Here is a 25,985-nt window from a genome sequence, read left to right as displayed (position 1 = left end):
AAGATCAAGTGAATAAAAAAAAAAATTAAATAATGATGTGCACGGATAAATCATTAATAATAAATACTGCAATATTAAGTAAATGTAAAGAATTATCCATTCCATTTTGATTTCATGGTGACTTTAATGTTGTTTTTTTTATATATATTTTCTGAAATAGGAACTCCCTTCTCCAATTATGGATGACATTTCCAGCCTGAAAATTAGTGAGGGTCAACCTCAACAAAGCGATCCAGAGAATCCAGACACAATGAAAATCGCCTGGCGCTACCAGAACCAACCCAGAGTTCAGGTAAAAGACCATCTGTTAGGAAGTCCTTTTGTTTCTTCAGTAAAACATTTAGCAAATGCCATCTAATACATTTATGTGTGTGGTTGATTTCTCAAAGTAAGTTTTAAATTGACAGCCTTATTTATAAAGAAGTGGTTCTCAACTGGTTTCGCTTCAGGACCCAGGTTTACATCAGACATCAAGTGGTGACCTGCACTGTAGCAAAACAATGTTAGTCTTCATTGCTAGTGAATTTGAAGAAGTCTAGTTTCTTTTGCTTTGCATAGTTTTGTTCATGTTTTTTGAGAATGAGTGCATGTCACACAACTTGTCCATGTTAGCAATGGTCTTATTTGTCTAGCTTTTATGCCTAAATACCATATAGTTTGATTGGATGCACAATTTTCGATATCAGCAATCAAAGCAATGTGAAGAATTTAGTCTTTCCTTTTAAAAAATTGACAAGTCTTTTCTTTATTTTACTATCCTACTCTTGAAAGTTTTTATGGTTGGTTGGTTAGTTAGTTGCATTTTCCTCTTTGTAATGCATCTAGCATTGTTTTATCCCTGTTTTCCACAACCCTATCAGAACATGTATGAGCCTGTGACTCATTTTTGGGTTGTGACCAACTACTTTTATACTGGCTAAGAAACGGGGGGTTCGAAAAAAATAGTGTCCTATAATAAATATATCAATTCCTACCCACCCAGCGCTGTGAATGGGCTTTCGCTGTTCTCATTCACGGTTTAGGTGGATTACTCACGCTTAGCTGGTTATAGGTGGACTTAAAACCAGAGGAGACAGGAGGACATGGAGGTTCTATTCAGCCTCAAGCCTTTTACAATGGAACAGCAGCCTCCAGCACCCCCAAATCCCTTCACAGCCCTCGCCGTGGCGTCCCCGTGCGCCTCTTTCTTCCGTTTGGAGAAAAGACCCCTCCTGCCAGCCTATAATCCAGATTGCTATGGAGATTAGGGGGGACACCAGTGAGTCCCCAAAGATTTCACTCTTTCTGTCTGTGTTTTCTGACAACTTTTGCTCTTTCTCTTCCCTGTCTTTCCCCCCCGTCCTTCTCATTGGATATTCTTTCCATTCATCAAAGAATCCTGAATCACTGGTGAACTGTTTTCACCGTTGATAGCAAATCAGCCTATTAGAATAAATTCTGAAGGATCGTGTGACACTAAAGTTTGTTTAGTAATGATGCTAAAAATTCAGCTTTGCCATCACAGGAATAAATTACATTTTTAATTATGTATTACATTTCATTATATATTTAAAATGTACTAAAATTTCACAGTATTAATGTTTGCACTGTATTTTTGATCAATAACAAATGCAGTCTTGGTGAGACTTCTTTGAAAAACTTTTAAACAATTGAACTGACTTTGAATAAGAGACCGATCGTTGTAAAGAAGTTTGTAGTAAATGAATGACATCTGACAACTTTCACTCTTTCTCTTCCCTGTCTTTTCCCCCCTGCTTCTCATTGGATATTTTCAGTCTTATTTTCTTATTTCGTTCTCCCCTTCCTCTCCCCATCACCCTTTCTTCTTCCTAGTCTCAGAGGGGATACTTACCCTCTTTAACCTTTATCATACCTCTGTCCTCTTCACAAAGCACCAGTAAATCTAGTAAGGGATTTGCATCCTAAACATAGAGCGTCCCCCCTCGTTTCATTTTCTCAATGGAGACGCCAGATCAAAGTTCAGTCAGTCAAAACCCATCCCGTAACGTTAAAGGGGTCGACCTGACCTGCCCACTAAACGAGGATGAGCGCCAAGCTGTCAATCTCCGAAGGTGGTGCTGGAACACATAAGAGTTGCTGATCCAGATCAGGAGAAGATTAGGGGCTCACCTCACTGCTCATTAAAAACTACAAAAATCCAGACCCCCTCACAACCTCAGGAAAACCGGGAAACGTTTGCCTGTGTTTTTCTAAGCTCAAGTGGTCAGTCTTGTCAGAAAGTCATTCAGTTCTCAATAGCTTAACGAATCATCTGGGATTCTTACAGTTCAACAATGGTTAAATGAAAGAATGGTTAAATAGCACTTTATTATGTACTATTTTACACCCAGATTGCTTAACAATCATATCAGGGGAAAATGATCATGATTGAGGAAAAGCATGGTGTAAAGAGGGTATAAAATTTACTTCATGTCATTTACATCAGTGAGTCTAATGCTATTATTCTTACAATTTGATTGAGAAAAACACATTTTGCTGTTCCTAATAAAATTGCCGGTCAGCTTGTTTACTCATTTTTGTTAATAATGTTTTCTTTCTTTTTTTAAAGACTGCATTGGCATCCTCATTGCGGTTTGGTCATTACTATGACGTGTCCAAGACCATGGAGCCTGAGCTACGGCAAGCAGCCAAATGCCACAGTTTTTATCAGCTACAGGAAACACCAGCAACCACAGGATCAAGGTAACTAAGGCCATGTTCACATGGCAGCAAAATATGGTTGTCTGGACTGGACAACTAGATGTCTGTCTTATCATACAATGCTAGAGAGCCGCCTTGCGCTGCACAAACACGTGTCTACTGTGCGTTGCAGGATTTCATGTATATTTTTGGTAACCTCCATGGAGATATGAGCTCAGTGTCATCTGAAGGTTTTAGATCCAGGAAATTCCAATCGGAATTGGGCATCCCTATGCCATACTCACTCCGAAGGGCAGAGCCCTTGAAGTGAGGACTTTGGAGGGAGCAGGGCACTTGTGTGTCAAAATGAAGCTGTTTGAAACGCACTTGGCGAGGGGAGCAATGAAAGTCCTCATAATTTCCTCATTAGCTTCACATGGAAGACAAAGCTTGGCAGCGACAACATGAATATCTTATTTTTGCTGTTAATATATAAATATATATAAATATATATATATATATATATATATATATATATATATATATATATATATATATATATATATATATATATATATATATATATATATATATATATATATATATATATATATATATATATATATATATATATATATATATATATATATATATATATATATATATATATATATATATATATATATATATATATATATATATATATATATATATATATATATATATAATCATGATCATATCAAATGATCATATATATATATATATATATATATATATATATATATATATATATATATAAATAATATAATTAAATGTACATTTTATAATGAAGTTTTCAAAATATGCTTTCTATTTGTGTGTTCCCGATCTGCTCTTAACTTTACCTTTACTTTAACTTTAAGTTAAGCATTAAATATAAAGCATTAAAAATATATTGCGTATGAAACTTTTTAAAGAGCACCTATCATGGCATTTAAAATGTTCCAAATATTGTTTTAGAAGTCCCCAACAACAGTTTTGCATGCATGCAATGACAAAAAAGACTTTAGTTTTCTTATAATATGCATTTATTTTTACCTGTTTTGACAGCGATTCTCAAATGATTCCTTTAGTGATTCACTTTTCAAAACCCCGCCTTTACGTGACGCTAATCTGCGGTGATTGGTCCGATAACCCAGTCAGTTGTGATTGGTTTAGTCTGTGCAGATATTTTCGGAAACGGAACGCCCATCAAAGTCTTATAATGACAGTAATTTGTTAATATGTGTCAGGAGTTATGAATATGAAAACCGCGTCGGTACTGTTTGATTGTAATATGAGCCTCAGCTGATCTCATTCATAAAAAAACTCCTCTATTCTCCTCACGAAGACTCGCGACAAATCAACATCCCTCAGGGCTTTTAGTTCAAAAGTGTGCAGATGAGGAGACATATTGATAGATTCTCATATGTCTGTGTCAAATTTCTAAACAGAGGAGTATTTTTTATTCAATACTTCCTCAAAATGCGCAGATGTAGCCTAATCATGAGCGATTGAGTCTCTTATGTGTTGTTTTCAATTCATACTGGCAGCCGGTAGAGGTGGGCAGATCGATACTAATATCGATACCAACGTTGGTATCGGTATTGATCGATACCAACGTGAAAATATCGATACTTAAGTTTCAGTTTCTCTCGTTTTGCGACCTGGCCGTGTTTGTCAAAATGCTGCTGCTGTCAGAGAGCAGAGCAAGCTCTCAAGAATGCTGCTCGTGCTCGACGCTGCTCTCCTCCCCCTCTCCTGTGTTGTACCGTCACGTGACTCACCACTAGCGCTACCACCAGCAGTCAGGCGCGCGCGCCGCTCAGCCGCGCATTTCTAACAGCAGTCAGTCAGAGGCGGAGAATGGCAGCAGAGAGAAAGAGGAGCGTTGTATGTAAAACTTTGTGACTTTGTTTATTTAAGAAAAAAATCCTGAAAAGAAGTGCACTAAAGAGGAGAAACATTTTTTGTTAACATGCTACTTGAAAAGAGATTTTGTTTTTACATTTTTTATATTTGTGAAGTAATCATTTTGTAACTTTGTTTATTTAAATAAAACCGAAGTAACCAAAAGTTGTTTCTGAACAAAAGCTTTTGTAGTACTGATTAATAACCCAAAATGCAAATCACAAAAACAAATTAAAAGTCATGAAAATTCATTTAGATTTAGGTTGAAGACGCATCCACCTTAATTATTAAAAAGTATCGATATTGGTATCGGTATCGGCGATACTGGCCCTGTATTTACTTGGTATCGGATCGATACCAAATCTAGCGATATCGCACACCTCTAGCAGCCGGAGGGCGCTCTGTGCACATGTAGTCTATATATGGTACAGACAGACGAAGAAGATACCATGTGCCATAATAGAAGTCCATAATAAAAGCTTCCTGAGATCGCGAAACATACATTTGACGACTAATAAACACTCAATCGCGACGATGTATGGTTTGTCTTCAAGCCACTTAGTCTTCAAATGCTCATCCTTGGGCAGATGAAAAAAGTTTGCTTTTGAGTCGCACTTCAGAACACAGCGTCTCATCGCCATGATGTTTTCTAGTTTTCACTGGCGTCTTGGAGCGCAATAAGTGGGCGTATCGTATTCAAATAACTTGACAAGTTGACGTCATCTAGTCAGAGAAAAAGCTTCGGTCTTCTAACGATTCTTAAAAATGACTCCGAGTCGACTCTTACTTTTGAAAGAAAATAACTATATATACGGTGCACTGTCATATTTCAAGCTATCACAGGATGTTTTTGTTCACTTAGATCTATGTTACACACTACATGAAAGGTAAATTTCAAAATTCCATGATAGGTGCTCTTTAAATCTAAATATGTCAGCAAACTAATCTAACTAATTAAAACACAACTTGAATCTTTAATTATTCTGTTTATATGGTAACTCCAACTCTCCCGCCACCCTGGGTCATATGACCATAAACAATTAAATTAGATCCTTGAAGTGTCAACTGCATGTTCCCTCCGCTAACGGACTTGTGGACACTCCTTCAAATGGCAAATCCCCTTCCCGAAGTGCCCTTTAAGGTTGCAAAAACGCAGTTTGGAGTTCGTCACATCTTTTATGTGTTCTAAACGTGAATCAAATGTTCCGCTCCCCACACAGATAAAAAAGCTGCTGTCAGTTTATGAAGATTTGACGGATGAACAAGCGGCTCGATTGACTCTTGTCATGTCAAAAGTGACTTTTCAGTTTTATGGTGCGAAATCCAAATGCCGTTTTTGCACCCTTGAAGGGCACTTCGGGAAGGTAACGCCATTTTTTGAACTTTCCATTTCCAAATAAAGTGAAAAACAGAATCCCTTCATACAGTAAAGGGCCCTTCCAATTAGCGAAGGGTACATGAGAACATGTTAGCGAATGGAATATGCAACTGTCACAACGTAGTAATTTAATCGTTTATGGTCAAGGGACCCAAGGTGACAAGTCCTCGCGATTAATTTTAAATCTAGATATGGTAGAGTTAAAGTATAGGTAGAATAATTCAAGTTGTTTTGTTGTGATTTATTACACACATTTTCGTCATGCATATCATTTTAAGTTTAAATGGTAAGGAATGTTTACATTCAAAAACATAATGAATAAGTAATAGGCTATTTTCTACCCTGGTTTTGAGCCTCTCTCATGGAACGCTCGGTTTTTATGGGCGTGCCGCACTGAAGACTTGGAAGTAAACACCCACTGCTATGATTGGATAAGCTTTGCATATTATAATGAGCTTCAGCTTCCCTGTGAGTACACGTGAGGAATTGTTTTGAAAGCGTGTGGGGAAATGGCAACTGGAATGAATCGTCCCACAAATAAACTTTATCTTTATCAAACAAACTCAATGATTTATTGCTCATCCACCCGCAATTAATTGGAATGTTTGTTTTTTTTTATTACTTGACCCGCCCGATTGGTGGATATAACCACAAACCGTGCATCACTAACACACACACACGCACAAGCATCACTGCAGAGTCAGACAAATCAGCATGATATTTGAAGGAAAAATACAAAATCGCAGAAGTTTTGGTGAAGTCAATAGAGTGAACAATGCACTTGGTAGCCCGTCTGGAAAACGCATAGCCCCGGGACGTTGGGGTTTGCGAACCCTGGCCCATAGGCTACATGTCCAAGTCTGATCATGAATCGCAGCACAATGAACCAACAACACCACAAATAAAGGATTCTCCAGCCTGTGACAGCGTGCTAAGTTATGTTCAGTTAGAAACGTACACACATAATCAATAGATATCAAACGATCTGTAACAATGCAATACTATCATATTTTAAAAACATGTTACTCGCATTAGTGTGTTGCTTCATTCATTCATGTAATCTCATTCTGTCTTCAAATTCAGTCTCTTGTTTACAAACGAATCCGTGGTGAAATGAAGGAACAAACGCACAATGTCTTAACCACGTGAGCTGGATATTCATTAATATTATTGGAAATAATATATTGGAATCTGAATAAAGCTTATGCGGCATGTTTATTGCTTGGAAGTTCGATCCGGTTTAGCGCCACGTAGGCCTATGTTATTCATCTATAACATGTCAGGCACGAGTCGGTGGGCGGGGCTACAGAATCAGGTTCACGTTCTTCTTCTGTTGAGGCGGTGTTTCACCACTCTCTGACGTCACAGCTTGACGCATTCTGAGATCTCTCGTTTGCTGGGCCTGTTGTCAATAAAAGCATTTCTTTGACTAACAAGGAAGTTTTCAGCTCTGAAACTTACAGGATATTCTTATATTACCATAACCTTTTATATATCAAAAGCTCATGGGAAAGTTGATTTCTCATGACACCTTTAAAAGCAATAATAAGATATTCCTGTTGTTGCTGCCTAGTTTTAACGCCAAGTGCGTTCCAAACGGCTTCATTATGACCGGCAAGTGCCCTGCTCCCTCCAAAGTAAGGCGTAGGATGCTCACTTCCAATTGAAATTTGCCCCATGGACGACATGATCTTTGATTATTTCTTTACTGATAAGAGACATTGCGAAACTCACACATGTAGGTAAATGTGGTTGTCAATCCCAAAAACAGGACAGTGTGAACGTAGACTAATACTAGTCTGCTTAAATATCTATTATGAGTATCAAAATGAATGTTCAGTTATGGCCAATATTCAAAATAATATGATGCAAGAATGTGATTTATTCCAGGAATATACCAGCTTTCATAGCATTGACGTTGTGTTTGCCAAGGTGTACACTGCCGTTAATTTTATTTTGAACTAAGTCTCTTATGCTTATCAAGCATTTTGATCAAGAATACAGCAAAATTGGGAAAGTTAATTTTAAATAACCGTTTTCTATTGTATTGACCCCAAACATTTTAATGGGAGTGTATGTATCATCTTCAGAGCATTAGACAACGGAGCGCTATGTGGTTGGAAGTTAAAATGATCATGTAGGAATATTCAAAATTCAACTTTAAATGGATCTGCCTGGATCTGCCTGTCTTGCGTAAATATCTATATTGCTCTGACAGGGCTTTTATTATTACTCATGGAAGTTCATAAAAGAATGCTTATGATTAGAGACAGCTTAACCAAACATTATAACTAAACACACTCGCAGCCTTCTGCACTTATCTTTCATATATGCCCTTACTTCTAGTATGATAAGTGCGCTAAGTATCGTCACATATCTCCAAGAAGAAAATGCTTTCTCAATGCTGATGTCATGTTTCTGAGGAACACATCTGCAATTTCGTTTTATGACGGGTGTTCAGCCTAATAAAAGTTTTAGTAAAAACGTCTCTGTACTTCCAGGTCTTTGCCAGCTCTGCGAGAGACGGGGTTGAGTCTTCAATGGTGTTTGCAATGCGGTTGTTTTATGGTTGCGAGGGGTGCCCGTGTAGAGGAGGCAGGAGCTTTGGTTGCATTAAAGTCTATGGCATGGCCGCAGTGCAAACAAATCAATCTGGAGCCCCTGGTTCATGGAGCCTCTCTCTGCTTTTTATGTCCGCAAACAGAGAGGTCTTCTAATTGTTTATCTGCATAACAGCACCATAGTGAAGGGGCCGTGTTCCCAAGCCTATGTTTACTCGCATCGGTAAATGTGTTCCTGTGTGGCAATACTGTGTCCGCGGAACAGCTTGTGCCGTGGCAGCAACATGATGGATGCCGTGGCCTACGTAGGTGTTGCTTTTGGAATTTTGCCGTCATTCCTTCCTCCGCATTCAGTTTATGATGATTTTATGACGTGTTATAATGCCATCATAAAGGTTTTAGCCATTAGCTCTTTTAGAACGCCTTTTAGATGTGTTTTCGTTCCATAGGAACACGGAGATACATTGTTCCTTTCTTGTAAATGTATAGATGAAGAGTTTGTAGTTGTCATGTAATTTCCAAACTACGGTCATTGGAAAAACGTGCAAAATTATATTACATTGCACGTTTTGTGTAATTGTGGAACATTTTATTACGTTGGTTGTTGTAGGTACTACGTACCGTGGAAGCTTGGAAATGAAATATCCGGTGATTGGTGCTAAAAGTTTAATCGCATTTGAAAATAATGTGCCACCTACACTAAATACTAGGGGTGTAACGGTTCTCATAAAAAAAATCCTTCTCTACCCATGGTACGGCATGCACTTGCACCGCGATTCATCTTAAATCTGGCTATGCATCTCATATATAGTTTGTTGAAAATGTGTAAAACAGACAGATGGATATGAATTCTGGCTTTCCCTAAACTTTGTTCAATGCGAGTGCCGTATGCTTTAATATGACCAGTCATTTACGCCCTCATCACCCGGGTGTTGATAGCACGCGAGCACAGGTGAGACCTGAACGGCACATGTTGCCATCTGTGTTTAAATTAAACGAGAGAACTGGCATGTTGACATGTGCCTGTAAACGGTAATACGATATACCGCAATAATGAACATGCACAATATTGTTATCGTGGGCACTTCAAAATACCGTGAATAATTAATTACGAATTATTCCGATTTTTAGAATGCATTTTAAGAATACTTTACCCATCAACTGTTTAAAATTAACAACATGTCAAAGAGGAACGCGCACTGATGTAAAAACTGACAATGAAAAATACTTCTAAAGCATGTATTAATCTTAGTTAAATGTACATTTCAGCATTTAATAACACATTATTAAAATCAAAAGTTGTAACTGTATTATTTAATGGACCTGAGCTTACACTTACTAACAGTTGCTTTTTTAAACCAACATTATCAAAGAAGAATAACTTCTGTAAAAATGTAGCTATTCATTCTTTGTTAATGCATTAACTGGTGAGACATTATTGTAAAGTGTTATCTATTGTTCTTTATAATTCTTTTGCACTTAATCAGTTTTAAATATTTGTTTACTTTATACATTTTTGTGTATTGCTTTATTGTATTTAAATGTTTGGTTCTTTTGTTATAAGAAAGTTATTAAACCTTTTATAGTATGATAACACTTTTTTTGCAACTTATTTCAATATCGTGATAATACCGTATACCGTGATAAAAGCTTCAGCAATTAATCGCAACATGAAAATTTGATACCGGCACATGCCTACTCGCATGCTGTTAGAAGATTTGTGTTTGTGCACACATCCGAAGCACGCACACAACCGCATCTCACGCCAGTTTCACACCACATGCGCAAGCAGTGTGGAGGCAGCGCAGAGGCTGTGCGTATGGAGAGCGGGAGCAGCATGCGCCCATTGTGCATTCACACTGGCAGCGTTTGTTGCGCGCAGCTAAACGGCGGCTTGTGTACTGCAAATACAGATGAGTATCATCCATTCTGTCAACTTTTCCGGTGTTTTCCTCCAACCCCTGTCTGTCTCGTGCTTTGATTTATGATGGGCTGCAAATGTATCTGCTGCAAAAGCAACTGTTCCCCTCTGTCCCACACACATATGCATATAACATGCTGTATAAAGGTAGTTTGCATGATAAAAGTAACTTTAAAATTAAGATATGCCTCTAATTTTAATCATTTAAACAAGCCTTTGAAGTTTGGGCAAAAACTTCTGGCAGTGTTGTATTCGTGCATTTTCTTAGTTTTTTCTTAGTTTTTTTTTTTTTCACTGCGCTGGATGTCATATGTAGTGAAATGTTCCATGTTTCACAATTACCTAGCCTGGCATGGCCATACTCAATTCTAGTCAGAATTTGAGTCTGGTACCGCTCCATTGAGCTTTGATTATGGGGCGTGTTTCAACCGAGCCAGGAAAGACCTCAATTGGATAGACCCACAACCAATCAGAGCAACGGAGCGACGCGTAACGTTAGTTGTCAAATGTCAACAGAACTCAACTGCACTGTGTTGCCAAGTCCGTGTTTTTCTCCATGTCCGCGGGTTGAAGCGACCCCAATTATGTGATTATATAAATCCAGGAATGCGAATTTTAGCAGGCAACCTTGCCAAAATAACATATTTTGCCAACCAAACGCCATTTTTTTCCGGAGAACACCCCGGAAAGTTATTGTTTTGGGCTATAGTTTTGAGTAGCAATTGTGCGCGTCATTGCAAAAACACTTGGAAACCCTGTCTGCACGCACGTTGGATTAAGTAACGTTACAAGAAAAAGATGAGTGTAAACGATCTTTGCCAGTAATAAAATAATTTAAGGATACACAGAGTACTTACCAACACGATCATCGTTTCTGAGAGAAATAGTGAAGGTGAATGCATATACGAACAAGTTCTCCGTTTAGGATAAGAGCACATTCAACCCAAGAGCCTTCGATGACGTGGATGATTACGTTACTGTTTATCATCTGTCCATCATCGTCTAAAGCCCGCCCTGACAATTTCATTGGTCTGAACAGTTTCTGTTCGGGCATAATTACTCCTCTATGGAGCGGGTCCAGACCGAATTGCCCGAGCAAAAATAATTGTGGGCGGGGCTAAATTCGGCTGGCATCCCGGCTAACAATTACCATGATTTCATGGTGAAATTAGTTATTTTTCATGGTAATCAGGTAAATTTTGACCAAGAACAATGCACTTTGGCTTTAATTCAGCGTGAGCAGCGCAGCAAAAATAGACTCTGTGCCGAAAAGATTGCGGCACTGCCGGTTCTGCTCTGCTCCTGTGATGCGCTGCCTCTGCGTGCGGTGTGAATGCTCTAATCCAGTGGTCGGGAACCTATGGCTCACACCTGGCTCTTTGACAAAAATAATGTGGCTCAGGTCTCTAGCCCTTTTACCAACAAATGATCGATAAAAGAAATTAGACACATCAACAGAGATCCGCTCTCTGCAGAAAAAAGCAGCCAATTACAATTCCCTTGATGTACAGCCTACCGAAGTTAATGAAACGTATGATAATAACTAATATTCAAGTTGTACCGGCCGTGCGCGTTCGGTGCTGTTCACGAGTCGCGACAGCAATCAATACCCATTTACGTTTCTGTGGTAACAGCTTCTGCTCTGGGATTCAAGCAGCTGTGGCTTGTTTAAGGTAACCGAAAACCATTTTTAGAACAGCAGCGAAAATGTAAAAGTAGGCTATACAAACTTGAATATATCCTTTTATTGAAACTGGTGGTCTGCTGTGGAAAAAGATATTTTGAAACATTTCACACGTGGGTACTTTCGCTTTTGCCGCAGAGACCCTTGTGATAAATAAATGTGTATTTATGATAATCCACGCAGATTTCAGTTGACGAAAATGAATGATAAAAGCGCGATAAATCGCGAAAGACAACTGAATTACTGACAGGATGCTGTGCACGCGCTCCGAGCGCAACACGGACAAGCACAGCTTTGTCCTCGGCTGCACGTCAAATTAATAGGCTACAGAAATATATCAAAATGCCAAGTCGAGTATTCACGTAAACACAGTAGATGTGCACACGAAGAGGATTTATAACTCAACCTCACAAAGCCCTGCACAATTAATTCCATATTGCAACTTATTTATTGTTCGCTGCATATGTGTTTGTTTTTAGTTATGGACCTAATAATTACTATTGTTGAAATTTTAATGGGGAAAAAAGCATGTTTTTTTTTTTATAATAATTGGCTCTTTTGGAAAATGCATTAACCAAAAATGGAAAAATGGCTCTATGGTCAAAAAAGTTTCCAGACCCCTGCTCTAATCTGTTAACATGGATGCCGGAAAAAATATGCGCTGTTTATGCTCTTCTAACGTGTGCGGTGTGAAATTGGCCTCAGACAGAGTGAAAATATTGAGTTCTCTTTCAAGTCTTGTCAAATTCACACAAACTTTGTCAACATGCCCGTCTTGACGAGTATCCAAGCAAACGTAGTCAGTTATTTGAACATAAACTGTCAAGAAAGACAAAGCATGCCATATGTACGATCTGCATTGTTTTAAAGTGACAGATGCCTTATATTCCTGCTGTCTGTGTTTTTAATGTTAATCAAACAAACAAAAGGAAATCACTCACTGGTCTTTACTGAATAGCTTTTGTAACTTTAAAGCACTGAAAGCGTACAATCCCACCCTCCCTGCAAATCGCCGTCCAAAGCCACGGCTCCTGAAAGCATGAGCTCAGAAGACCAGAGAAAACATACTACTGCAATACATCATGTCATTCACTGGTGAGAACTTTATAGTACAGTTAGTAACAGTACAACATACCAAAAAAAAAATTTGAATTGGATGCAGCAAGTTCTCGATTTTAGCTAGCAAAACTTGTCAGTGTGTAATATGACTTGCATGCCAGGGGTTCCACGATGAGAGTCTGCTTCGCTCCGATGATGTCTCTATGGAGACAAGCACCTTGTCAGACTTGAGCATACAGGCAGCATGTAGGGGCTGCAGAGGACGCTCTGTTGCTTGTAGTTTGATTATTTGTTCTTATTTTCTTTTTTCTCTTTTTTGACCGTAGCCCTTTTTTCCCCCTGAACATAGCACATACCGAACCGTACCGAAACCGTGACCCTAAAACCGTGATACAAACCGAACCGTGAGTACATAAAATAAATAAAAAGGCTGAAGCAACCATGCCATTTTAGCTTGTCTTTTAAACTCTTTTATCGTGACTGGTGTTGGTCGTACCAGAGCGTTTGCAATACTGTACCAGGTAAGTTAATGAGCAAGTTTACCATGTCAGAGAAGCCATACATATGGAGCTAATTATGTTTTGCAAATGTCAAATGTGTTAGCATATCAATCATGCACTATGTTAAAAGTGTTTTGAGGTCATAACTGTATTGGGCAAGGAACTGCATGGAAATTCTTTATTGGTCAATAATCTACGCCTGTAATCATAATTTGTGTTAAAAGGAATAAACAATGTGACTGCCTCTCAGGGGCGCCGCTAGCAATTTTGGACCCTATGAAAGAATATGAGGTTGGGCCCCCTAACGCACCCACTCCACACCAAACATACAGCCCAAGTAAGCTATCCAAAATCTAATACTGACCTATTACGCGAGCTCGCTCTTTCCTCTCAGCGCTGCTTGATCAGCCCAGAATGCCCTTTGTGACATGCTGGTTCGAAAATATGTGAAATAAGTAGAGCTGCCCCAGACTAAAGTCTTTTCGACCAGTAGTTGTTTTTATTTTAATTACATAAATATATATACTGGAGAGAGTTCTAAACCATAGCCTAATGAGTGCTTGCGTAATATATTATATTGCACACTCATAAAGCTTGCCACAAAGATCCGGCAAAAGTAATGATTTTGAAAGTCTCAAAAAATGGCACACAGACATTTTTTTGTTTATTAATAAACTTCTGTGTCAGTGTCGGCTGACGATGCTGACTCGCCATCTTCGCAATAATGGACGTGAAATGGGGGCCCCAAAAGTGCCTTGGGCCCTTTGAATCGTCCTAACTTCCCCCCCTTAGCGGCGCCCCTGCTTCTAATTTTCATTTCAGAAGGAAACTGTTGTGAATTGTATGTATTGTTTTGGAGTTTGTCTGAAAATGATGGTAGAGGCGTTTTTGCAAATGAGCCTATGTTGGTAATTTTGCTATGAAGCACAAATTGGGACTAATGTCGAAAACTGCTTCATATCCATTTCGGAGAAATCAATTAATCAGCAAGCTTAAACGACTACTAAATGTCTTGAGATACAAAAAACCCTCATTGTCTTTCTGTGTTTCACAGCTCATAGAATAAAAAGCCCCATGCCGTTTCCAGACTGTTAAATCGCTCCGTTTCACTACGTGGCGTAATTGGCACAAATTGCTCTCCAGGTGAAAGCGGAGCCTGTTGTTTAAGACGGATGCTACCTCCACGCGCCCCTCTGGTCCCCCTCGCGCTCACATCACTGTGATCTTAATTAGCTCACCTGTCGGCCTTTATCCTCCACGGACGGCACCTTAAGCGATCACGCTCCGTTGGGCTGCTGTGGTGTCTCAGACACAATGGGGGCGTGTCTTCTTTTGATTACCACCACCCCCACCTCTCCAGGTCTTAATCAAAAGAGGGAAACACGTGTTTCACCCCATTAAGGAGCAAATCAGTCAGTTGGGATCAGAGCGTGAAATTGCACATTATTGTTCAAAGGTTTGGGTTCAAATACATATCTATATTTTCAAGAAATTAATACTTTTATTCAGCAAGGATGCATGTAATTGATTATAAATATCTCCACTGTCATTTTTGATGTTACAAATGTTTTTCGTGCTGTTCTTTTGAACATTGTAGTCATCAAGGAATCCTGAAAAAAGGGTTTCCACCAAAAAATATTAAGCAGCACAAATGTTTCCAACATAATAAAAAGAAATGTTTCTTGAGCAGCAAATCAGTGTATTAGAATGATTTAGGTTTGCCATCACAGGAATAAATTATATTTTTTTACTGCATTTTTAATGAATAAAATGCAGATTTGGTGAGCATAATATATTTATTTAAAAACATTTAAAAAACATTTTAAATGTATGTGCGAGGATGAAAGACTAAACATGTAACGTGATGTTTTATGTTTATCATCAGTTGAATCAACAGCATTTGTGGCATAATGTTGATTACCATAGAAAATAGTTCTGAAACTTTGAGACTGTGTTAACATGAGATGCAAAACTGCTTTTTTTTCTGTGCAGTTATAATCCAGAATTTCTAGTCGTACTGTGGCCATATAAAGCCAATAAACCCTATAACTCTCACATGATAGTTCACAGATGCAAAATTCAGAAGTTTATCCACCTAGAACATTAGTCCCACGGCTATGAATCATGAAAAACCTATTTACAACACAAAATAACTATCTATCTATCTCTCTATCTCTATCTCTATCTCTCCATCTCTCTATCTCTCCATCTCTCCATCTCTCCATCTCTCCATCTCTCCATCTCTCCATCTCTCCATCTCTCTATCTCTCTATCTCTCTATCTCTCTATCTCTCTATCTCTCTATCTCTCTATCTCTCTATCTCTCTATCTCTCTATCTCTCTATCTCTCTATCTATCTCTATCTATCTCTATCTATCTCTATCTATCTCTATCTATCTCTATCTATCTCTATCTATCTCTATCTATCTCTATCTATCTCTATCTATCTCTATCTATCTCTATCTATCTATCTCTCTATCTCTCTATCTATCTCTATCTATCTCTCTATCTATCTCTCTAATATTATTTATTATATATAAATAAAATATATAGTAAGTTATTTGTGCTGTAAATAGGTTTTTCATGATTATATATATTATATTATATTATATAATATAATAAAAAAAGTAATTCAAGTGCTTTTATCAAATTTTGAATGATTTTCTTTTTAAACTGAGGGACTCGATTTCAGAATAAATTTCTGTGGATATTTGTTAGCATTATGCAATGGATGATTTTCAGTGAGTCCTTTTAAACAACAGGGTCTGGAGGTGGCTGTTTTAAATCCAGTTCTCATCCAGTAATTGATGGCTATCATAGCTACATGCAGAGTGACACAGTGTGGTCATTACAACATGTTGTGAACCAGAATGAGAGGGAAAGGCTGAAATGATTGACTGAAGTGACAGAATGATAGACTTTGCAAAACCCCTGATGTGTGTGTGTGTGTGTGTGTGTGTGTGTGTGTGTGTGTGTGTGTGTGTGTGTGTGTGTGTGTGTGTGTGTGTGTGTGTGTGTGTGTACTGTATGTGCATATTATGTATAATATATACAGTACACACGCTATGTTGGCAATAGTATTGGGACACCCCTCCAAATCATTGAGTTCAGGTGTTCCAATCACTTCAATGGCCACAGGTGTATAAAATCAAGCATCTAGGCATGCAGACGCTTCTACAAACATTTGTGAAAGAATGGGTCGCTCTCATGAGCTCAGTGAATTCAAGTGTGGTACCGTGATAGGTTGCCACCTGTGCAATAAGTCCATTCGTGAAATTTCTTCACTACTAAAAATTCCATGGTCAACTCTTAGTGGTATTATAACAAAGTGGAAGCAATTGGATACAACCACAACTCAGCCACAAAGTGCTAGGCCATGTAAAATCACAGAGCGGGGTCAGCGCATGCTGAGGAGCACAGTGCGCAGAAGTCGTCAACTTTCTGCAGAGTCAATAGCTTCATACCTCCAAACTTCATGTGGCCTTCAGATTAGCTCAAGAACAGTGCGTAGAGAGCTTCGTGGAATGAGTTTCCATGGCCGAGCAGCTGCATCCAAGCCTTACATCACCAAGTGCAATGCAAAGTGTCAGATGCAGTGGTGTAAAGCACACCGCCACTGGACTCTAGAGCAGTGGAGACGTGTTCTCTGGAGTGACCAATCACACTTCTGTCCGGCAATCCGATAGACGAGTCGGGGTTTGGCGGTTACCAGGAGAACGTTACTTGCCTGACTGCATTGTGCCAAGTGTAAAGTTTGTTGGAGGGGGGATTATGGTGTGGGGGTTGTTTTTCAGGGGTTGGGCTTGGCCCCTTAGTTCCAGTGAAAGGAACTCTCAATGCTTCAGCATACCAAGACATTTTGGACAATTTCATGCTCACAACTTTATGGGAACAGTTTGGTAATGGCCTCTTCCTGTTCCAACATGACTGCGCACCAGTGCACAAAGCAAGGTCCATAAAGACATGAATGAGTGAGTTTGGTGTGGAGGAACTTGACTACAGATTAAAAATGGGATGTCATTAAAGTTCATGTCCATGTAAAGACAGGTGTCCCAAACCTTTTGGGAATATAGAGTGTATATAAGTATGTATGTATATTCAATTCAATTCAATTCAATTCAATTCAATTCAATTCAATTCAATTCAAATTTATTTGTATAGCGCTTTTCACAATACACATTGTTTCAAAGCAGCTTTACAGAAAGTGCATGTATATGGAAATGTGTGTGTATGTGCAAGAAATAAAACTTAGTTTAGCAGGTTCATATCAATAGGCTGGTGTGTGAAGAAATGTTAAAATGTCTTTTTCTCTGTTTTGATATTTAGTTGGTAAGATTTTTTTTAAGGGTTTGATTCTGATGTTTTTTAGTTTCTCTTAATATTGTCAAATAATATTAATTAATTTTTTTTATATATATATATTGTAAAATGTCTTTTGTTTTCATGTGATGGCAAAATTGATTTTTCAGCATCTTCAGTGTCATATGATCCTTCAGAAATCATTCTGATGCTGATTTGCTGCTCAGGAAACATTTCTTATCATTATCACTGATGAAAAAAAAGCCTTCTTTTAAAAGCTCTTTCTTTTTGATCAAATTAATGTCTTTACTGAATAAAAGTTTTCGAAAATCTTACCAACCCCAAACTTTTGTACAGTAGTGTGTCTATTGTTGAATAATATTCAAATTAATATACTTATTTTTGTAACATGTTTTGCTTGAAAGGTGTGCCTAACCTGCCTTAAAATAAATGCCACATTATTTGGTTTCATCTTACGCATTTTAATCTATGCAATTTTAAGTGTGACTACAAGGTCTAGAAAGTAAAGACAGAATGTGCAACTTAGAGCAGGTCAAATGTTTTGACCTTTCTTGTTAAGAGTTGCACATCTTACCCCTGATTTAACATAGAAGCGCTGTGTCACTGGGATCAGAAGCACTGTCCCGTTAACACAGCACACGCAGACCTACCGCAGACCTCAGGGGGAGCTGACGGAGGTGCCAAAGTCTTTAATTAATTTCATTTCATTTCATTTGATTTAATTAGTGATGTATTTCCTTGCATCTACATGTACGAGTTGGTTGCCAGGGTTACTGCCGATGTCAACAGGCTTTTGTGATACCGAAGCAAAACCCGCCTTATGTTGGCAGCATATGCAAGAGCCATGAGTGGTTTTAATTGAAGTGTACACAGGTATCATTAACTTTCGACCTGTTATGATGCCGTAATCATAATCATTCACATTCAAGCACTTCGCTGAAAATAAACCCTTGCATGAAAATAAATAAAAAAAAACTAAATTTCTCTTTTGCTTGCACATGCACCATCTGGGTCAAACTTTTCCTATCGGTATGATTACATTTCCACACTTGTTGCTTTAGATTAAAGCATTTGATAAAAGAAAGACATTTTACATTTACACTTCCCTTCAAAATGTTGGGGTCAGTAATATGTTCTAATGTTTTTAAAAGAAGTCTCTTATGCGTACCAACTCTGCAGTAATTTGATCAAAAATACAGTAAGAACTGAAATATTCTATAATATTATTGCAATTTAAAATAGCTGTTTTCTGTTTGAATATATTTTTTAAATGTAATTTATTCCTGTAATGCAAAGCTGAATGATCAGTGTCACATGATCCTTCAGAAATCATTCTAATATGATGATTTGCTGCTCAAGACACATTTCTTGTTATTAAAAAGGTTTATATTTTTGTGGAAACCATGATACTTTTTTTCAGGGTTCTTTGATTAATCGAAAGTTCAAAATTCTCCCCAAAAATTTGAAATAGAAATCTTTTGTAACATAAATATATTTATAGTAACTAAACATTATCGAACTAAATTGCATTTATGCCAAAGTTGTCTCCATTATGACGTTTTCTGGGTAATTGCTAGTGTGTTTTGGGTGGTTACTTTGACTAGCTTTTGGGGCAGTTGTGGCCTAATGGTTAAAGAGTCAGACTTGTAACCCGAATGTTTGTCGCAGGTTTGATTCTCAGTACCGGCAGTACCGCTCTCCAGTTACTGCAGTGAATGGCTGCCCACTACTCCTAATGTGTGTGCACTAACTTGGATGGGTTAAATGCAGAGGACAAATATGGGTTACCATTCTTAGCCTTCATGTCACTTCACTTTAGGACTCGCTTGCATCTCAAATTGCCATCTTTTCAGCCCATTGATCAGAGTATCTGTTTATCCATCTCTCAGTATATTAAGTATGTTTTGTTCTTCTCTCACGTTCTTTCAGTCCGTTACCATCACCCTATCATGCTCTCCTGAAGTCCATCCAGACAGTCATCCGGAAGGAAGGGTTTGATGGATCCACACCCCAGGTTGGTGACCATTTGTTTAGCTATTTTTTACTCTCTCTCTGTTGTTCTTATGATCATACAGATAATGTTTTTCCAACAGTTATGACTTTAAAGTGCTCCTATTATGCTTTTTCGGATATTACCTTTCACATAGTGTGTTATGTGAATGTAAACGGTTTGCAAATTTCAAATATCAAAGTGCAGGATGCATGAAGTTATTGTCTCCCAAAAGAAAGAACCCACCCTGCCCTGCCTGAAACGGGTCGTCAGTAATCCCAGTCTAACTTCCTGCTCGAACCTACGTGGGTTTGTAGCAAATTTGCATAACGCAAACCTATTGTCTTCATTGGCCGCCGCGAACAACAATGCCATTGTTACTATTCGTATTATTCTGTATTCAAATGTAATAAGGAAGCCTCTAGACTAGAGCCATTTCGACACACACTGTAAGCGGTAGACCAATGACCAATCAAAGCAGAGAATGCCTTCGGAAAGCAGGTGTTTAGAGACTGAATCCTTGATCGAACCGTTTCAGACACTGAGAAAAGAGGTGATGCTGCAGTGTATATTATGAGAAAATTAAAGTGTTTTTGACCTTGAATGGATGTAAACCTGTTGTAGGAGACCTCCAAAACAAATTTAGGAACCTTTAAAATAGCATAATAGGGGCACTTTAAAGGAACAGTACTCACATAAATTATAATCATGTCATGTACTCATTCTCTTTTAAAATACATACTATTTTCTTTCTTCTGTGGAATACAAAAGAAATTGATCCCACCAGAATGTCTGATTTCCATACAATGAAAGTGAATGGTGACCACAACTGTCAAGCAAGGTTTTCAGTGAACTTTCAGTCATAAGGCTTCAGAAGACATGGGATAAAGTGTCAAAAGGACTGATTTTATCATGCTTATGGTGATACATTTTTTTTGTATTCCACAGAAGAAATTAAACTTAACTAAGAAACTAAGTGCAGGTTAGAAACAACATGAGGGTGACTAAATGATGGCACAGTTATAATTTCCGTGTGAACTATCCCTTTAAATTGAGCAGAAAGGCTATAATGAAATGCACAGTTAACAGGCGTTCTGTCATTCACACCTCAGGAACAATGAAAGCGTTTTGCTGCAGGCAATGTTTTTACAAGACCTTTAATTTGTTGTTTCATTGATTGGTCTCGGTTGGCTAATTGTGGCCTGATTTTGTCTGTGCTTTCACTTCCTTATCCTTTTGTAATGTGGCTTTCGTGGCTTGTGATAATTAGGAAGTAGAAAAGAAATTCAAATATAAAGGCTTTGTATGTTTTAGTTTATTTTCCACCTTTATTCCTCTTTTTCTCGTCTCTTCCTCAGTTGTCAGTTTCTCCATGTTGTGCTTGAATCGCTCTCAGGAGGGAGATGGGTTCCCTTGGGTTCCTTATCCTTAAAGCTGAGTCCTATTAGTTTTGTGGTAAACAGGCCAAGACAGACACTGGGCAATATGCCCTCTGTCTGTTCATATTCATTAGCTCCTACTGAGAAGCAGGGGAGCTCGGCCCCTCTGGGGGCCCCTCTCAGAAACGGCCCCATGATAGCCCCTGTCTTGACTTCCGCATCAGCACTGCATCTGCCGAGCCGCTCTTGGGACCAGGCCGCTTGAGGATACACTCGCTATTTTTAATCAGTTTCCAACTTTATGTGGCTCTAATGTGGCTTCTGTCATGTGGTGACTCCAGAGATGGTCTAGTGACCAAACTTTGTGTCAGCTTAAGCCCCTGATATACTCACGGCAAAGTTCTTTTCCGTTCTTCGGTTTGGGGTAAAAAAAGTTTGAAATATGTGAACATCCTGATGCCACCCACACTACTGAGAGCAGCATTAAGATGAATATGTAAACGTGCTCAACAAAACAGCGATGAGAAACAGTTAAGAAAGATTGTGATCATAGCGATGTGGATGTTTGCACGAGCTCTCCAATTCAGCACACCAGTAAAGTCATGTTTATTTATATAGCACTTTATACAATAGATTGTTTTAAAAGCAAGCAGCTTTACTGTGTGAATCATGAAAAAATAGTGTCAGTGTCTCTTTCAATTAGGCTTCTACTGTACAACTATATAACAACTTTGTTTTCTACTATAAAGCAGCTCTCTAAATGTTTTTACTCAAGGATGTCTGACTTTGACAGACTGAACAAAAGAAATGAACCGCCGAAGAGCCACACCTACCTATTACGTAGACCAATAGAAGTTTGAACGTGTTTACCAGCCGGAACAAACTTTTCCGCAAAGTTCGCTTTGGCAAGCTGTTTCGAACTACTGACACGAACACAAAACGAACTACGTTTTGGCCTGATTTTGTTCAAAATGATGTCACACCAGTTCGTTCTTCGATTTTGCTTGAAGTAAATCAGGGCCTTTAAAGGGATAGTTCTCCCAAAAATGAAAATTAGCCCATAATTTACTCACCCCCCAGTCATCCTAGGTGTATATGACATTCTTCTTTCAGACGAATAAAATCGGAGTCATATTACAAAAGTCCAGGCTAATACAAGCATTAGAATTGAATTCATAGTTGCTCTGTTTTTGAAGAAAAATATTCATATTTAAAACTTTATCAAGTAAACTTTCGGCCGACCACCTTCTGTGGAAAAGTGTTGAATGTTGAAAGTGAAACTCAAGATGCGTACGTGACGTCATGACGAGCGGACCTGGTCGCATTAGTCTTTCCATCGGCAGGGGAACTTTCAGCAATTTTTTCATAAATTGAACAGGGAAGGAGGTCGGCCGAAAGTTTACTTAATTAAGTTTTAAATATGGATGTTTTTCTTACACAAACGCGTCGATTCGCTTCAGAAGGCCTTTATTAACACCCCGGAGCCGCGTGGAGCACGTTATTTGACGGACAGATGCACTTTTTATGGACTTCAAAAACAGAGCAACTATGAATCCAATTCTAATGCTTGGATTAGCCTGGACTTTTGTAATATAACTCAGATTTTTATTCGTCTGAAAAAAGAATGTCATATACACCTAGGATGACTTGAGGGTGAGTAAATTATGGGCTAATTTTCATTTTTGGGTGAACTATCACTTTAAAGTAAACAGGCCTATTCTTTATTACATGAATTTTGTATACTAGTAACCTATACAAAGTCTCTTTGTTTTTATTTTTCAGTTACACAAATTGCAGTTAGGTTTATGTCACCCCAACAAGCTATTCATTAAAAAAGAGAAAATGCTTGTGCTAAATACTATGGAAGCTATTTCCACCACAAAATAAAATAGAAAAAGATATTTGCAACTTCTTATCTCAATTCTGACTCTGTTTTTTTTTTTTGTTTTTTGCAGTTGTGAATTTATTTCTCACAATTCTGGCTTTACTTTTCACAATTGTAAGTTTATATCTTGCAATTTTGACTATTTCTCACAATTCTGAGTTTCATGCAACTGTATCTCGCAAATTGCAAGGTATAAACTTGTATTGTATATCTTGTATCTCGCATATGACTTTTTTAAAATCAGATTTAGTTTACATCTCGCAATTCTTTTTTTTTCTGCCATTGAATAACAAAATATAAAAGGTAATGTAGATAAAAAAAATTCAAAAGTTTATATGTCACAATTCGGACATTTCTTCCAATTCAAAGAAAAAAAGTCTGAATTGTGAGTTTAAAAGTTGCAATTTCTTTTATTGTTTTTTACTCTGTGGCAGAAACAAGCTTCCAACAAATACTACTAATATAGACAATTGTAATAAAATTAAATAATGCTCTTTAGTATTACTTTATTTATTATTCTTATTCATTTAAGGACAAGATAACCATGTCTGTGTACAGTTTTTTTAGATCACATGAAGACATTTGGAAAAACAACCATTTGAACTTCCTTTTGCTAAAAAAAATTTGCAACTGTGTTTTTTTTAACTCTTTTAGAATTTTTTATCTTACCAACTGTGCAAAAATGAACTAATTAAGCTCGTCACATAATTTTCCAAAAACAACATTCAAGTATTAAACAACCTAAACAATGCTACACTTACTGATGAACATGAATGAGTTATATGACAACGCAATATTATATTATATTTTATATTATATATTATATTATATTATATTAATTATATTATATTAATTATATTATATTAATTATATTATATTATATTATATTATATTATATTATATTATATTATATTATATTATATTATATTATATTATATTATATTATATTATATTATATTATATTATATTATATTATATTATATTATATTATATTAATTATATTATATTATATTATATTATTATATATTATATTATATTATAATATATAATATAATATAAAATATAATATAATATAATATATAATATAATATAAATTATATTATATTATATAGTATAATATATAAATATATAATATAAATATACTATATTTGCTCCCACACCAACACACAATAACGTTGTAGCAACATTTTTGATTGTCTGTCAATGTTTTTATTGTTCTTTCTTGTTGATATTTGCACTGATGGACACCTCAGGCTCCTCACCCTGGAAGTCCTCGATCCCTGTCAGTCAACCGACAGATTAAGCGCTTACATCATCAAACACTGCCGTTCTGTTGGCAGAGGTCGCGGAATGTGATGAGGTTGAGAGAACATGGGCACAAAGGCAAGAATGCTCAGAATGAGAGCAAACAGGGCAACAGTGAAACTGACTAAAACGTTTGTCAGTTTGGTGACTCAATTCTAGTATGATTGCAATGACATATACAGTTTGAATTAAACTTAAAGGGAAACATTTCGGATAGGTTTTGTTAGATTTGGTAATGGTTATCTATCTTTATTGCTAGTAAAGAATAGCAGTTATGTTTATGTTACCATCAGAATTGGTTAGAAGCATATCATCTTTCCCATGCACACATAGCGGAGAAAAAAGTGCGAGTGATAAAAAATCTGGAGTGTGGCCGAAGGGAAGGAGGAAGCCAGTGAGTCAGGAACACCCTCTCTGTTGAAATGTCAAGCTCAATCCTCAAGAAGCTTTGGAAACACAGGCAAACAATGAGGTTTATTTAACTTAAGATGCTTGTGATTGCTGGATGGCGTGGAGGGTGTTAACTTCACCGTTTATTGTCAGTGGACGAAGGCTGATGTGAAGAGAACAACCAGGGCGGTAGACAATTCAACACCATGACTATTTTCAGCTGGTTTGTTTAAGATATCTAGCCTCCTTTTCTCCATTTCAAAGATATAAGCAGATTATTCAGTTATTCACAATACAACAGTTTCATTGAATGAAAGCATACAGGTATGTATAATAATTTCAAAGCAAAAGGACAATTCTTGCATTGTGAGAACTGTTATGTCCTATATAGCTCTTAAAAATAAAGGTTCCAAATGGGCGTTTTTGCAGCGATGCCATGCAGATGAACCATTTTTAGTTCCCCCAAAAACCTTACAGTGATCAGTTCTTATAAAAACTTTTTTTTTCTTTGTGTGAAGAACATTTTAATAATCTAAAGAACCTATAAAGAACCTTTTATGGAATGCAAAGGTTCTATGGATGTTAATGGTTCTTCATGGACCATCAATGCCAGTAAAGAACCATTATTTTTCATTCATAGTGTAGGATGACGTAAAAGATATCTTTAAGGGGTCATGTACTGAGAAATACATTTTTCCTTGAGCTTTTGACATATAACAGGTCATCATACTATAATGATATCCTGTAAGTTTCAGAACGGAAAACTTCCTTGTTAGTCCAAAAACAGAGAACGAATGTTTTCCGTCTATAGATGAAAGACCGCCTCTGCAGAAGAAAATCAACGACCTACTTCTTCATTGCAACTTTGGCCCCGCCCACTAGCGTGTTAGTGAGATGACGAGGAGAGAAGAGCAATACAGGATTACCGGAATAAAAACAGCATTACCTTCCAAAGGATCCTAATGCTAGGAATGTGGCTATTTATTTTCACCAATAATGTCTCAGTTGAGCATTATTTGTTGGTTCTGTACATTTCACTGTGAA

At 37.4% G+C, this 25,985-nt stretch overlaps 1 protein-coding gene across 2 annotated transcripts in view; it reads left to right on the top strand.

Annotated features, from left to right (window-relative positions):
• The window catches only part of elp4 (elongator acetyltransferase complex subunit 4), a gene marked incomplete at its 5' end in the record, with an annotated part of 131,341 nt that overhangs the window by 15,079 nt on the left and 90,277 nt on the right, over nucleotides 1-25,985 (top strand). For both annotated transcript variants that reach the window (XM_079802401.1, XM_079802400.1), the window contains 3 exons: nucleotides 161-292; nucleotides 2,570-2,703; nucleotides 19,922-20,006. In XM_079802401.1, the coding sequence (XP_079658527.1) occupies nucleotides 161-292; nucleotides 2,570-2,703; nucleotides 19,922-20,006 (351 nt within the window). The remainder of the gene's footprint in view (nucleotides 1-160; nucleotides 293-2,569; nucleotides 2,704-19,921; nucleotides 20,007-25,985) is intronic.

This window comes from Gobio gobio (assembly GCF_949357685.1).
Source record: "Gobio gobio genome assembly, chromosome: 2".
Lineage (NCBI taxonomy): Eukaryota > Metazoa > Chordata > Actinopteri > Cypriniformes > Gobionidae > Gobio > Gobio gobio.
The sequence above is the reverse complement of the archived record's forward strand: the minus strand, read 5'-3'. Positions and strand labels throughout refer to the sequence as shown.